This window comes from Nerophis ophidion, linkage group LG25, assembly GCF_033978795.1.
Source record: "Nerophis ophidion isolate RoL-2023_Sa linkage group LG25, RoL_Noph_v1.0, whole genome shotgun sequence".
NCBI lineage: Eukaryota > Metazoa > Chordata > Actinopteri > Syngnathiformes > Syngnathidae > Nerophis > Nerophis ophidion.
In genome coordinates this window covers 38,679,165-38,693,709 of record NC_084635.1, presented here as the reverse complement: position 1 = coordinate 38,693,709, position 14,545 = coordinate 38,679,165, and the positions used below count along the sequence as shown (strand labels likewise).

General features: G+C 40.9%; 1 protein-coding gene across 5 annotated transcripts in view; it reads left to right on the top strand.

Moving 5' to 3' along the window:
• The window catches only part of LOC133543014 (serine/threonine-protein phosphatase with EF-hands 1-like), a 38,514-nt gene that overhangs the window by 13,950 nt on the left and 10,019 nt on the right, over positions 1-14,545 (top strand). For 4 of the 5 annotated variants that reach the window (XM_061887365.1, XM_061887364.1, XM_061887363.1 and 1 more), the window contains 8 exons: positions 1,678-1,841; positions 1,906-2,020; positions 4,866-4,912; positions 4,980-5,146; positions 5,212-5,248; positions 5,309-5,458; positions 7,921-8,051; positions 11,749-11,932. In XM_061887365.1, the coding sequence (XP_061743349.1) occupies positions 1,678-1,841; positions 1,906-2,020; positions 4,866-4,912; positions 4,980-5,146; positions 5,212-5,248; positions 5,309-5,458; positions 7,921-8,051; positions 11,749-11,932 (995 nt within the window). Of the gene's footprint in view, positions 1-1,677; positions 1,842-1,905; positions 2,021-4,865; positions 4,913-4,979; positions 5,147-5,211; positions 5,249-5,308; positions 5,459-7,920; positions 8,052-11,748; positions 11,963-14,545 lie in introns of all 5 variants that reach the window. The other variant, XM_061887369.1, reaches the window with a different exon arrangement.

The window sequence follows — 14,545 nt, the reverse complement described above, 5'->3', positions numbered from 1 at the left end:
TGTTAGACATATAGGCTGGTCCAATGTGTTATATATTCTAACAAAGTGCATATTGGCTTTTAACCTATTTAAAACATGTCATCAAAATTCTGAAATTAATCTTAATCAGGAAAAATGACTAATGATGTTCCATAAATTCCTTTTTTTAATTTTAAATTTTCAAAAACATTTGAATTAGCTAGTTTTTCTCTTATTTTTTTCGGTTGAATTTTGAATTTTAAAGAGTAGAAATTGAAGATAAACTATGTTTCAAAATTTTATTTTAATTTTATTGTTTTCTCCTTTTTTAAACCGTTCAATTGAGTGTTTTTTCATCATTTATTCTCTACAAAAACCTTCCGTAAGAGGAAAAAAAATGTACGACGGAATGACAGACAAAAACACCAATTTTATGAGCAACCCTTTATGAGCGGCACTTTATGACTAACCCTTTATGAGCTGCACTTTATAAGCGGCACTTTATGTGTGGCACCTAATGAGCGGCACTTTTTGACCAACCCTTTATGAGCGGCACTTTATGTGCTGCACTTTATAGGCGGCACTTTATGTGTGGCACCTAATGAGCGCCACTTTATGAGCGGCACTTTATGTGTGGCACTTTATGTGCTGCACTTTATGAGCGGCACTTTATGTGCTGCACTTTATGAGCGGCACTTTATGTGTGGCACCTAATGAGCGGCACTTTTTGACCAACCCTTTATGAGCGGCACTTTATGTGCTGCACTTTATAGGCGGCACTTTATGTGTGGCACCTAATGAGCGCCACTTTATGAGCGCCACTTTGTGTGTGGCACATAATGAGCGGCACTTAATGAGCAACCCTTTATGTTCGGCACTTTATGTGCTGCACTTTATAGGCGGCACTTTATGTGTGGCACCTAATGAGCGCCACTTTATGAGCGCCACTTTGTGTGGCACTTTATGTGCTGCACTTTATGAGCGGCACTTTATGTGTGGCACATAATGAGCGGCACTTAATGAGCAACCCTTTATGTTCGGCACTTTATGTGCTGCACTTTATGACTAACCCTTTATGAGCTGCACTTTATAAGCGGCACTTTATGTGTGGCACCTAATGAGCGGCACTTTTTGACCAACCCTTTATGAGCGGCACTTTATGTGCTGCACTTTATAGGCGGCACTTTATGTGTGGCACCTAATGAGCGCCACTTTATGAGCGCCACTTTGTGTGGCACTTTATGTGCTGCACTTTATGAGCGGCACTTTATGTGTGGCACATAATGAGCGGCACTTAATGAGCAACCCTTTATGTTCGGCACTTTATGTGCTGCACTTTATAGGCGGCACTTTATGTGTGGCACCTAATGAGCGCCACTTTGTGTGGCACTTTATGTGCTGCACTTTATGAGCGGCACTTTATGTGTGGCACATAATGAGCGGCACTTAATGAGCAACCCTTTATGTTCGGCACTTTATGTGCTGCACTTTATAAGTGGCACTTTATGTGTAGCACATAATGAATGGCACTTTATGAGCGGCACTTTATGTGCTGCACTTTATAAGCCGCACTTTAAGTGCTGCACCTTATAAGCGGCACTTTATGTGCAGCACTTTGGTGGACTAGGTTGTTGGAAAGATATCAGAGTGAGCGTTTCAAGTGGTGAAATGTTGTCCAAGAAGCCTGGTGCTAAGCCTGTGGTCCACCATCTTGTCTAGATCTGATTTCCCAGCTGTTGGAGCCGGTGGTGGAGCCCTGGCTGGACAGAGAGCTCTTCTATGACTCCATCCTGGTCCCAGAGTCCTACGCTGGCCCTCGGCTCTCCTTTCCTCTCTCGGTGTCGGACACCAACGGCCTCCTGAACGCCTTCAAAGATCAGCAGGTGGGCACGGCGCCGACATTGCCGCTTGTTTAAGCAGGGTCTGACTGCGCTGTGGTGGCCACAGAGCCTCCATGCCAGATATGTGCTGCAGCTCCTCTACGAGACCAAGAAGCTGCTCCAACACATGCCCAACATTGTGCAGCTGTCCACGTCCTACACCAAGGAGATTACAATATGTGGTAGGTGACTACTGCTCCCACGCTGGTGGACGCCCACACCTGCTGATCAAATCATGGCCGCTCTTTTAAATCCCTCTTAAAGGGGAACTGCACATCATTCACTATCATTGTTTTAGACCACAACACTTTTTATGCATTCTCAATGTTAAAGTACGGCAAGTCGGAGGTGGCTAACAATGCAGTTAATGAGAGTACACCACCATTACCACAAAGGCCTCTAAAACATCCATAAAACACCAACAGTACTCCATGTACATGTGGTGACCTGAATATAAACAAGTGTTAGTCATATTGTTATTACGAGCGCTAACACAGAGGAACTACTTTTAGAAAGCTAACAAGCTTGTGTTGCTATATTGAGCTGCTGCATGGCCTCTGAGTTGGTGAAAGTTAATTCTACATGACATATATATGACATATTATGAATGTTACTACATGACATATATATGACATGTTATTATGAATGTTACTACATGACATATATATTACATGTTATTATGATATATTACATGTTATTATGAATGTTACTACATGACATATGACATGTTGTTATGAATGTTACTACATGACATATATATTACATGTTATTACGAATGTTACTACATGACATATATTAAATGTTATGTTACTACATGACATATATATTACATGTTATTATGAATGTTACTAGATACTACATATATTACATTTTATTATGAATGTTACTACATGACATATATATTACATGTTATTATGAATGTTACTAGATACTACATATATTACATTTTATTATGAATGTTACTACATGACATATATATTACATATTATGAATGTTACTACATGACATATATATTACATGTTATTAAGAATGTTTCTACATGACATATATATTACATATTATGAATGTTACTACATGACATATATATTACATGTTATTAAGAATGTTACTACATGACATATATATTACATGTTATTATGAATGTTACTACATGACATATATATTACATGTTATTATGAATGTTACTACATGACATATATTAAATGTTATGTTACTACATGACATATATATTACATGTTATTATGAATGTTACTAGATACTACATATATTACATTTTATTATGAATGTTACTACATGACATATATATTACATGTTATTATGAATGTTACAACATGACATATATATTACATGTTATTATGAATGTTACTACATGACATATATATTACATATTATGAATGTTACTACATGACATACTGTATATATTACATGTTATTATGAATGTTACTACATAACATATATATTACATATTATGAATGTTACTACATGACATATATATTACATGTTATTATGAATGTTACTACATGACATATATTAAATGTTATGAATGTTACTACATGACGTATATATTACATATTATGAATGTTACTACATGACACATATATTACATGTTATTATGAATGTTACTACATGACATATATATGACATGTTATTATGAATGTTACTACATGACATAAATATTACATGTTATTATGAATGTTAATACATGACATATATATTACATGTTATTATGAATGTTACTACATGACATATATATTACATGTTATTATGAATGTTACTACATGACATAAATATTACATGTTATTATGAATGTTACTACATGACATATATATTACATGTTATTATGAATGTTACTACATGACATATATATTACATGTTATTATGAATACTACAAGACATATATTGCATGTTATTATGAATGTTACTACATGACATATATATGACATGTTGTTATGAATGTTACTACATGACATTTATATAACATGTTATTATGAATGTTACTACATAACATATATATTACATATTATGAATGTTACTACATGACATATATATTACATGTTATTAAGAATGTTACTACATGACATATATATTACATGTTATTATGAATGTTACTACATGACATATATATAACATGTTATTATGAATGTTACTACATAACATATATATTACATATTATGAATGTTACTACATGACATATATATTACATGTTATTATGAATGTTACTACATGACATATATTAAATGTTATGAATGTTACTACATGACATATATATTACATATTATGAATGTTACTACATGACATATATATTACATTTTATTATGAATTTTACTACATGACATATATTACATGTTATTATGAATGTTACTACATGACATATATTAAATGTTATTATGAATGTTACAACATGACATATATTACATGTTATTATGAATGTTACTACATGACATATATATGACATGTTATTATGAATGTTACCACATGACATAAATATTACATGTTATTATGAATGTTACTACATGACATATATATTACATGTTATTATGAATGTTACTACATGACATACATATTACATGTTATTATGAATACTACAAGACATATATTGCATGTTATTATGAATGTTACTACATGACATATATATGACATGTTGTTATGAATGTTACTACATGACATTTATATGACATGTTATTATGAATACTGCAAGACATATATTGCATGTTATTAGGAATGTTACTAGATACTACATATATACTTACAGTGTGCGTGTAAAACATTGATGGATGTTTTTTACAGCACTTTATAGGCGGAACAGAGCGACTCTCATTAGCCTCATTGTTAGCTGACATTTGCTAATGTTTATTTAGATTACAAATGTATAAAAAAATGTTGTAATGATTGTGATTGATAGACAAAATTGCAGAAAAACTGCAGTTCCCCTTTTAAGAGCAGCTCTCCAATGCTGTTGATTAGACTTTTGATCATATTCTCGTTGTTATTGTAAAGCTGCTGTCATGTTGATTGTGTTTGCTGCAGGAGATCTTCATGGCCGACTTGATGACCTCCTTCTTATATTTTATAAGGTAAACTTAGTGATGAGACCTTCCTCAGGGGTGAGAACACTGCGGTGACTTGAGCTGTACCGTTTAGAACGGCCTCCCTTCTGCTGAGACACCCTATGTGTTTAATGGAGACTTTGTAGACCGAGGGAAAAAGTCCGTGGAGGTGGTGGTCCTCCTGTTTGCCTACCTTCTGCTGTACCCGGACCACATGCATCTGAACCGAGGAAACCACGAGGACCACATCATGAACCTCAGGTGAACAGGCTGAGAAAGGTGTGGATGAAGATTCAGCAGCAAATAGAACCTTTCTGTCCTTTCAGGTATGGCTTCACCAAAGAAGTCATGCAGAAGTACAAGGTAAGTCCAAGTACTGTCAGAGGACCACACCCCTGGAATGGAACAGCTCTTTTGTTGCAGAGCAATGGACGGGAGATCCTGCAGCTCTTCCAGGACGTCTTCAGTCTTCTGCCTGTCGCCACGGTGATAGACGGGAAGGTCCTTGTAGTTCATGGTGGCATTTCAGACCAGACGGACCTGGACTTGCTCGGGTCCATGGACAGACACAAGGTCAGGCAGTAGAAGAAATAGCTGAGCTCCTTCCATACCACACTTGGACTTCTCGCTGACATCCAAATGTGCTTCTCAGTCCTGGGAACTCTTTCAGTCATTTGCCAGTTTTGTTCATCATTTGTACTTTTAACGATTCTTCATCCATTGAAACCTGATGAACGTATTTCCAGAAGGACTATGAAGCACATACTGCGCTGCAGTTCAGAGGGCCTCATATTTACTACGGATTGATATTATCAGAATGACTAAATATTTTCATATTTACGAAACATTGATATCATATTTAGTAAATATTGATGTTAGTTATATTTAGTCAATATTGATGTTATCATATTTAGTATATATTAATATGATCTATTTAGTAAATATTGATGCTATCATATTTAATAAATATTTATATCATATTTAGTAAATATTGATGTTATCATATTTAGCCCGATTGTAGCTGAGATAGGCGCCAGCGCCCCCCGCGACCCCGAACGGGAATAAGCGGTAGAAAATGGATGGATGGATGGATGGATGATATGGCCATATTTAGTAAATACTGATATCATATTTAGTATATATTGTTATGATCTATTTAGTAAATATTGATGCTATCATATTTAGTAAATATTTATATCATATTTAGTAAATATTGATGTTATCATATTTAGTCAATATTGATATGACCATATTTAGTAAATACTGATATATTTAGTATATATTGATATGATCTATTTAGTAAATATTGATGCTATCATATTTAGTAAATATTTATATCATATTTAGTAAATATTGATTTTGTATTTAATCACTATTAATGTTATCATATTTAGTATATTTTGATATGATCTATTTAGTAAATATTGATGCTATCATATTTAGTAAATATTGATGTTATCATATTTAGTAAATATTGATGTTATCATATTTAGTCAATATTGATGTTATCATATTTAGTCAATATTGATATGACCATATTTAGTAAATACTGATATCATGGTTAGGATATATTGAAATGATCTATTTAGTAAATATTGATGCTATCATATTTAGTAAATATTTATATCATATTTAGTAAATATTGATGTTATCATATTTAGTCAGTATTGATATGACCATATTTAGTAAATACTGATATCATATTTAGTAAATACTGATATCATATTTAGTCAATATTGATATCATATTTAGTAAATACTGGTATCATCCATCCATCCATTTTCTACCGCTTATTCCCTTTTGGGGTTGCGGGGGGTGAGTAAATATTGATGTTATCATATTTAGTAAATACTGATATCATCTATCCACCCATTTTCTACCGCTTGTCCCTTTCAGGGTCGCGGAGGGTGCTGCAGCCTATATCAGCTGCTTTAGTAAATATTGATATTATCATATTTAGTAATTACTGATATCATATTTAGTAAATACTGATATCATCCATCCACCCATTTTCTAGTAAATATTGATATTGTCATTTATTGTCAAATATTGATGTCATATTCAGTAAATATCTGTCATATTTAGTAAATATTGATATTGTCATATTTTGTAAAACACGTATATTCTATTTATTAAATATTGATATTATCATATTTATTAAATACTGATATCATATTTAGTAAATATTGATATTGTCATTTTTAGTAAATATTGATATATTTAGTAAATATTGATACTATACACAGTAAATATTGATATCATATTTAGTAAATATTGATATTATATTTAGTAAATACTGATATATTTAGTAAATATTGATATATTTAGTAAATATTGATACTATACACAGTAAATATTGATATCATATTTAGTAAATATTGATATTATATTTAGTAAATACTGATATCATATTTAGTAAATATTTATATCATATTTAGTAAATCCATCCATCCATTTTCTACCGCTTTTCCCTTTTGGGATGGCAGAGGGTCGCTGGAGCCTATCTCATCCGCAATCGGGTGGAAGGCGGCGTACACCCTGGACAACTTGCCACCTCATCGCAGGGCCTATTTAGTAAATGTTGATACATTTAGTAAATATTGATATCATATTTAGTAAACATTGATGTAATATTTAGCAAATATTTATATCACATTTTTAAAATATTGATATCATATAGTAAATATTGATATTTAGCAGAAATGTATATTATATTTACTAACTATTGTTTAAATATTTAGTAAATATTGATATCTTATTTAGTAAATATTGATATTATCATATTCAGGTTATTATTTAAGATCCAATCTGCCAAGTTTCCAACTGGTGATTAGCGTGCTTGTTGCCCGCTAGCTATTGGCGGGGCTATACTGTGTCAGCATTGCGCAATAACAAGTTCTATCAATCAAAACACAATCCGACACGTCAGTCTGGGGGTCCTCGGCCTGAAGACCCCCTCAGTCGTGTCGCTGCCCCCCCCCCGACCGAGTCCTAAATACTGGGAGCAGAAGTCAAGCGGTCCTCCTCTCTTCCAGATCAAATCAGCTCTGAGGTTTCCCAGACACAGTTTGGAGCAGCTGGCCGTGCATCCTTCTTCCAAGCAGCTGAAGAGAATGAGATCCACGGACACTTCTGCTGCCACCACAACCCCCCGGCCCCAGCTCAGGTCAGGTCACTTCTTCTCTCATTGCAAACCATAGGTACACCTCCCCTTTACATCCAAACAGCTGCTTTATTCCACTGCTTCTTCAATGCAGCTATGTGGTGGGGTGGGGGGCGTGAAAGGCAATAGTGCAATAGCATCTTTAGTGTATACACTCTCTACAGGTGGGACGTGAGGGGCAATAGTGTAATCGCAACTTTAATGTAAATACCCTCTATTTAGGAGGGTGTGAGACGCAATAGTGTAATAGCATCTTTAGTGTAAACACTCTCTCCAGGGGGGGCGTGAGAGGCAATAGTGTAATAGCATCTTATCTTTAGGGTAAACACTCTTCAGGGGGGCGTTAGCATCTTTAGTGTAAACACTCTCTTCAGGGGGGCGTGAGAGGCAATAGTGTAATAGCATCTTTAGTGTAAACACTCTTCAGGGGGGCATGAGAGGCAATACTGTAATAGCATCTTTAGTGTAAACACTCTCTTCAGGGGGGCGTGAGAGGCAATAGTGTAATAGCATCTTTAGTGTAAACACTAATTGGGGGCGTGAGAGGCAATAGTGTAATAGCATCTTTAGTGTAAACACTCTTCAGGGGGGTGTGAGAGGCAATAGTGTAATAGCATCTTTAGTGTAAACACTCTTCAGGGGGGCGTGAGAGGCAATACTGTAATAGCATCTTTAGTGTAAACACTAATTGGGAGTGTGAGAGGCAATAGTGTAATAGCATCTTTAGTGTAAACACTCTTCAGGCGGGCGTGAGAGGCAATACTGTAATAGCATCTTTAGTGTAAACACATTTCAGGGTGGCGTGAGAGGCAATACTGTAATAGCATCTTTAGTGTAAACACTCTCTTCAGGGGGGCGTGAGAGGCAATAGTGTAATAGCATCTTTAGTGTAAACACTAATTGGGGGCGTGAGAGGCAATAGTGTAATAGCATCTTATCTTTAGTGTAAACAGTCTTCAGGGGGGTGTGAGAGGCAATAGTGTAATAGCATCTTTAGTGTAAACACTCTTCAGGGGGGCGTGAGAGGCAATAGTGTAATAGCATCTTTAGTGTAAACACTTCAGGGGGGCATTAGAAGCAATAGTGTAATAGCATCTTTAGTGTAAACACTTCAGGGGGGCGTGAGAGGCAATAGTGTAATAGCATCTTAGTGTTGGTATTATATTGTCAAAAGTATGGTGTCCAGCCATCCAAATGATGAGAATCACTAATCAGTTGGCTTGGTGTATCAAATGAAGCACTTAGGCATGGAGACTGTTTCTACAAACATTTGTGAAAGAATGGGCTTCTCTCAGTGATTTCCAGCATGGAACTGTCGTAGGATGCCACCTGTGCAACAAATCCAGTCCTGAAAGTTCCTGGCCTCTAACTATTCCAAAGACAACTTTATTCTAAGAAAAGTGAAGAGTTTGGGAACAGCAGCAACTCAGCCACCAAGTGGTAGGCCAGGTAAACTGACGGAGAGGTCAGCATAGTGCAAAGACTTTCTGCACAGTCACTTGCTCCAAACTTCATGTCACCTTTCAATTAGCCCACGTACAGTATGCAGAGAGCTCCATGAAATGGGTTTCCATGGCCGAGCAGTTGCATCAAAGCCATACATCATTAAGTCCAATGCAAAGTGTGGGATGCAGTGGTGTAAAGGACATCACCACTGGACTCTAGAGCAGTGGAGACACCTTCTCTGGACTGATGAATCACACTTTTCCATCTGGCAATCTGTTGGACTAGTCTGGGTTTGGAGGTTTCCAGGAGAACGCTACGTTTCGGACTGCATTGTGCAGAGTGTGAAATTTGCTGGAGGAGGAATTATGTTGCGGGGTTGTTTTTCAGGAGTTGGGCTTGGCCCCTTAGTTCCAGTGAAAGGAACTTTGAATGCTCCAGGGTACCAAAACATTTTGGACAATTCCATGCTCCCAACCTTGTGGGAACAGTTTGGAGCGGGCACCTTCCTCTTCCAACATGACTGTGCACCAGGGCTCAAAGCAAGGTCCATAAAGACATGGATGACAGTCTGGTGTGGATGAACTTGACTGGCCTGCACAGAATCCTGACCTGAACCCGGTAGAACACCTTTGGGATGAACTAGAACAAAGACTGAGAGCCGGGCCTTCTCCGCCTACATCAGTGTGTGACCTCACCAATGCGCTTTTGGAAGAAAATAAAGACACTCCACAACCTTGTGGACAGCCTTCCCAGAAGAGTTGAAGCTGTAATAGCTGCAAAAGATCACATTGAACACTATGGGTTAGGAATGGGATGACAATCATTGGTACTTTAACTTTAACTTTGAACTTCAACTTCATATGTCAGTCAAAGGCAGTATAATGTATCTTTACACAGACAGATGGAAAATAAACACTCTCTTCAGGGGGGGCATGAGTGACTCCCACCTGTATGAAGTGACTCCCACCTGTATGAAGTGACTCTCACCCGTATGAAGTGACTTATGAAGTGACTCTCACCTGTATGAAGTGAGTCTCACCTGTATGAAGTGAGTCTCACCTGTATGAAGTGACTCTCACCTGTATGAAGTGACTTATGAAGTGACTCTCACCTGTATGAAGTGACTCTCACCTGTATGAAGTGAGTCTCACCTGTATGAAGTGAGTCTCACCTGTATGAAGTGACTTTCACCTGTATGAAGTGACTTATGAAGTGACTCTCACCTGTATGAAGTGACTCTCACCTTTATGAAGTGATTCTCACCTTTATGAAGTGACTCCCACCTGTATGAAGTGACTTATGAAGTGACTCTCACCTGTATGAAGTGACTCTCACCTGTATGAAGTGACTTTCACCTGTATGAAGTGACTTATGAAGTGACTCTCACCTGTATGACGTGACACTCACCTGTATGAAGTGACACTCACCTGTATGAAGTGACTCTCACCTGTATGACGTGACTTATGAAGTGACTCTCACCTGTATGACGTGACTCTCACCTGTATGACGTGACTCTCACCTGTATGACGTGACTCTCACCTGTATGAAGTGACTCTCACCTGTATGACGTGACTTATGACATGACTCTCACCTGTATGAAGTGACTTATGAAGTGACTCTCACCTGTATGAAGTGACTCTCACCTGTATGACGTGATTCTCACCTGTATGAAGTGACTCTCACCTGTATGAAGTGACTCTCACCTGTATGACGTGACTTATGAAGTGACTCTCACCTGTATGAAGTGACTCTCACCTGTATGACGTGACTTATGACGTGACTCTCACCTGTATGAAGTGACTCTCACCTGTATGAAGTGACTTATGAAGTGACTCTCACCTGTATGACGTGACTTATGACATGACTCTCACCTGTATGAAGTGACTTATGAAGTGACTCTCACCTGTATGAAGTGACTCTCACCTGTATGACGTGATTCTCACCTGTATGAAGTGACTCTCACCTGTATGAAGTGACTCTCACCTGTATGACGTGACTTATGAAGTGACTCTCACCTGTATGAAGTGACTCTCACCTGTATGACGTGACTTATGACGTGACTCTCACCTGTATGAAGTGACTCTCACCTGTATGAAGTGACTTATGAAGTGACTCTCACCTGTATGACGTGACTTATGACGTGACTCTCACCTGTATGAAGTGACTTTCACCTGTATGAAGTGACTCTCACCTGTATGAAGTGACTCACCTGTGTCAAATATGTCTTCTGATCTATGTTCCGACCTAACTGTAGAAAGAGGCGATGCGCTCTTAACCGCCAAGACACTTCCTTCTCCTCTTCCTCCTCCTCCTCGTCTTCCTCATCATCTTCCTCCCTCTGCTCTCCACCGACTCCCTGCGGCTTCTCTCCCAGCATGCATTGCAACATCCTGCCAGTATCTCCTTTGCCTGAGCAGGAGGAGCAGGAGTGGAAACAGGTGAGGAGGAGTAGTGTTGAGTGGAAACAGGTGAGGAGGAACACTGAGTAGACGTGGGAGTGGAAACAGGTGAGGAGGAGTAGTGTTGAGTGGACATGGGAGTGGAAACAGGTGAGGAGGAACACTGAGTGGACGTGGGAGTGGAAACAGGTGACGAGGAACACTGAGTGGACGTGGAAGTGGAAACAGGTGAGGAGGAACACTGAGTGGACGTGGGAGTGGAAACAGGTGAGGAGGAGTAGTGTTGAGTGGACATGGGAGTGGAAACAGGTGAGGAGGAACACTGAGTGGACGTGGGAGTGGAAACAGGTGAGGAGGAAAACTGAGTGGACGTGGGAGTGGAAACAGGTGAGGAGGAACACTGAGTGGACGTGGGAGTGGAAACAGGTGAGGAGGAACACTGAGTGGACGTGGGAGTGGAAACAGGTGAGGAGGAACACTGAGTGGACGTGGGAGTGGAAACAGGTGAGGAGGAACACTGAGTGGACGTGGGAGTGGAAACAGGTGAGGAGGAGCACTGAGTGGACGTGGGAGTGGAAACAGGTGAGGAGGAGCACTGAGTGGACGTGGGAGTGGAAAAAGGTGTGGAGGACTGAGTGGACGTGGGAGTGGAAACAGGTGAGGAGGAGCACTGAGTGGACGTGGGAGTGGAAACAGGTGAGGAGGAGCACTGAGTGGACGTGGGAGTGGAAACAGGTGAGGAGGAGCACTGAGTGGGAGTGGAAACAGGTGAGGAGAAGCACTGAGTGGACGTGGGAGTGGAAACAGGTGAGGAGGAACACTGAGTGGACGTGGGAGTGGAAACAGGTGAGGAGGAACACTGAGTGGACGTGGGAGTGGAAACAGGTGAGGAGGAACACTGAGTGGACGTGGGAGTGGAAACAGGTGAGGAGGAGCACTGAGTGGACGTGGGAGTGGAAACAGGTGAGGAGGAGCACTGAGTGGACGTGGGAGTGGAAACAGGTGAGGAGGAACACTGAGTGGACGTGGGAGTGGAAACAGGTGAGGAGGAACACTTAGTGGACGTGGGAGTGGAAACAGGTGAGGAGGAGCACTGAGTGGACGTGGGAGTGGAAACAGGTGAGGAGGAGCACTGAGTGGACGTGGGAGTGGAAACAGGTGAGGAGGAACACTGAGTGGACGTGAGAGTGGAAACAGGTGAGGAGGAGCACTGAGTGGACGTGGGAGTGGAAACAGGTGAGGAGGAGCACTGAGTGGACGTGGGAGTGGAAACAGGTGAGGAGGAGCACTGAGTGGACGTGGGAGTGGAAACAGGTGAGGAGGAACACTGAGTGGACGTGGGAGTGGAAACAGGTGAGGAGGAGCACTGAGTGGACGTGGGAGTGGAAACAGGTGAGGAGGAGCACTGAGTGGACGTGGGAGTGGAAACAGGTGAGGAGGAGCACTGAGTGGACGTGGGAGTGGAAACAGGTGAGGAGGAGCACTGAGTGGACGTGGGAGTGGAAACAGGTGAGGAGGAACACTGAGTGGACGTGGGAGTGGAAACAAGTGAGGAGGAGCACTGAGTGGACGTGGGAGTGGAAACAGGTGAGGAGGAGCACTGAGTGGACGTGGGAGTGGAAACAGGTGAGGAGGAGCACTGAGTGGACGTGGGAGTGGAAACAGGTGAGGAGGAGCACTGAGTGGACGTGGGAGTGGAAACAGGTGAGGAGGAGCACTGAGTGGACGTGGGAGTGGAAACAGGTGAGGAGGAGCACTGAGTGGACGTGGGAGTGGAAACAGGTGAGGAGGAGCACTGAGTGGACGTGGGAGTGGAAACAGGTGAGGAGGAGCACTGAGTGGACGTGGGAGTGGAAACAGGTGAGGAGGAACACTGAGTGGACGTGGGAGTGGAAACAGGTGAGGAGGAACACTGAGTGGACGTGGGAGTGGAAACAGGTGAGGAGGAACACTGAGTGGACGTGGGAGTGGAAACAGGTGAGGAGGAACACTGAGTGGACGTGGGAGTGGAAACAGGTGAGGAGGAGCACTGAGTGGACGTGGGAGTGGAAACAGGTGAGGAGGAGCACTGAGTGGACGTGGGAGTGGAAACAGGTGAGGAGGAGCACTGAGTGGACGTGGGAGTGGAAACAGGTGAGGAGGAGCACTGAGTGGACGTGGGAGTGGAAACAGGTGAGGAGGAACACTGAGTGGACGTGGGAGTGGAAACAGGTGAGGAGGAACACTGAGTGGACGTGGGAGTGGAAACAGGTGAGGAGGAGCACTGAGTGGACGTGGGAGTGGAAACAGGTGAGGAGGAACACTGAGTGGACGTGGGAGTGGAAACAGGTGAGGAGGAACACTGAGTGGACGTGGGAGTGGAAACAGGTGAGGAGGAACACTGAGTGGACGTGGGAGTGGAAACAGGTGAGGAGGAACACTGAGTGGACGTGGGAGTGGAAACAGGTGAGGAGGAGCACTGAGTGGACGTGGGAGTGGAAACAGGTGAGGAGGAACACTGAGTGGACGTGGGAGTGGAAACAGGTGAGGAGGAACACTGAGTGGACGTGGGAGTGGAAACAGGTGAGGAGGAACACTGAGTGGACGTGGGAGTGGAAACAGGTGAGGAGGAGCACTGAGTGGACGTGGGAGTGGAAACGGGTGAGGAGGAGC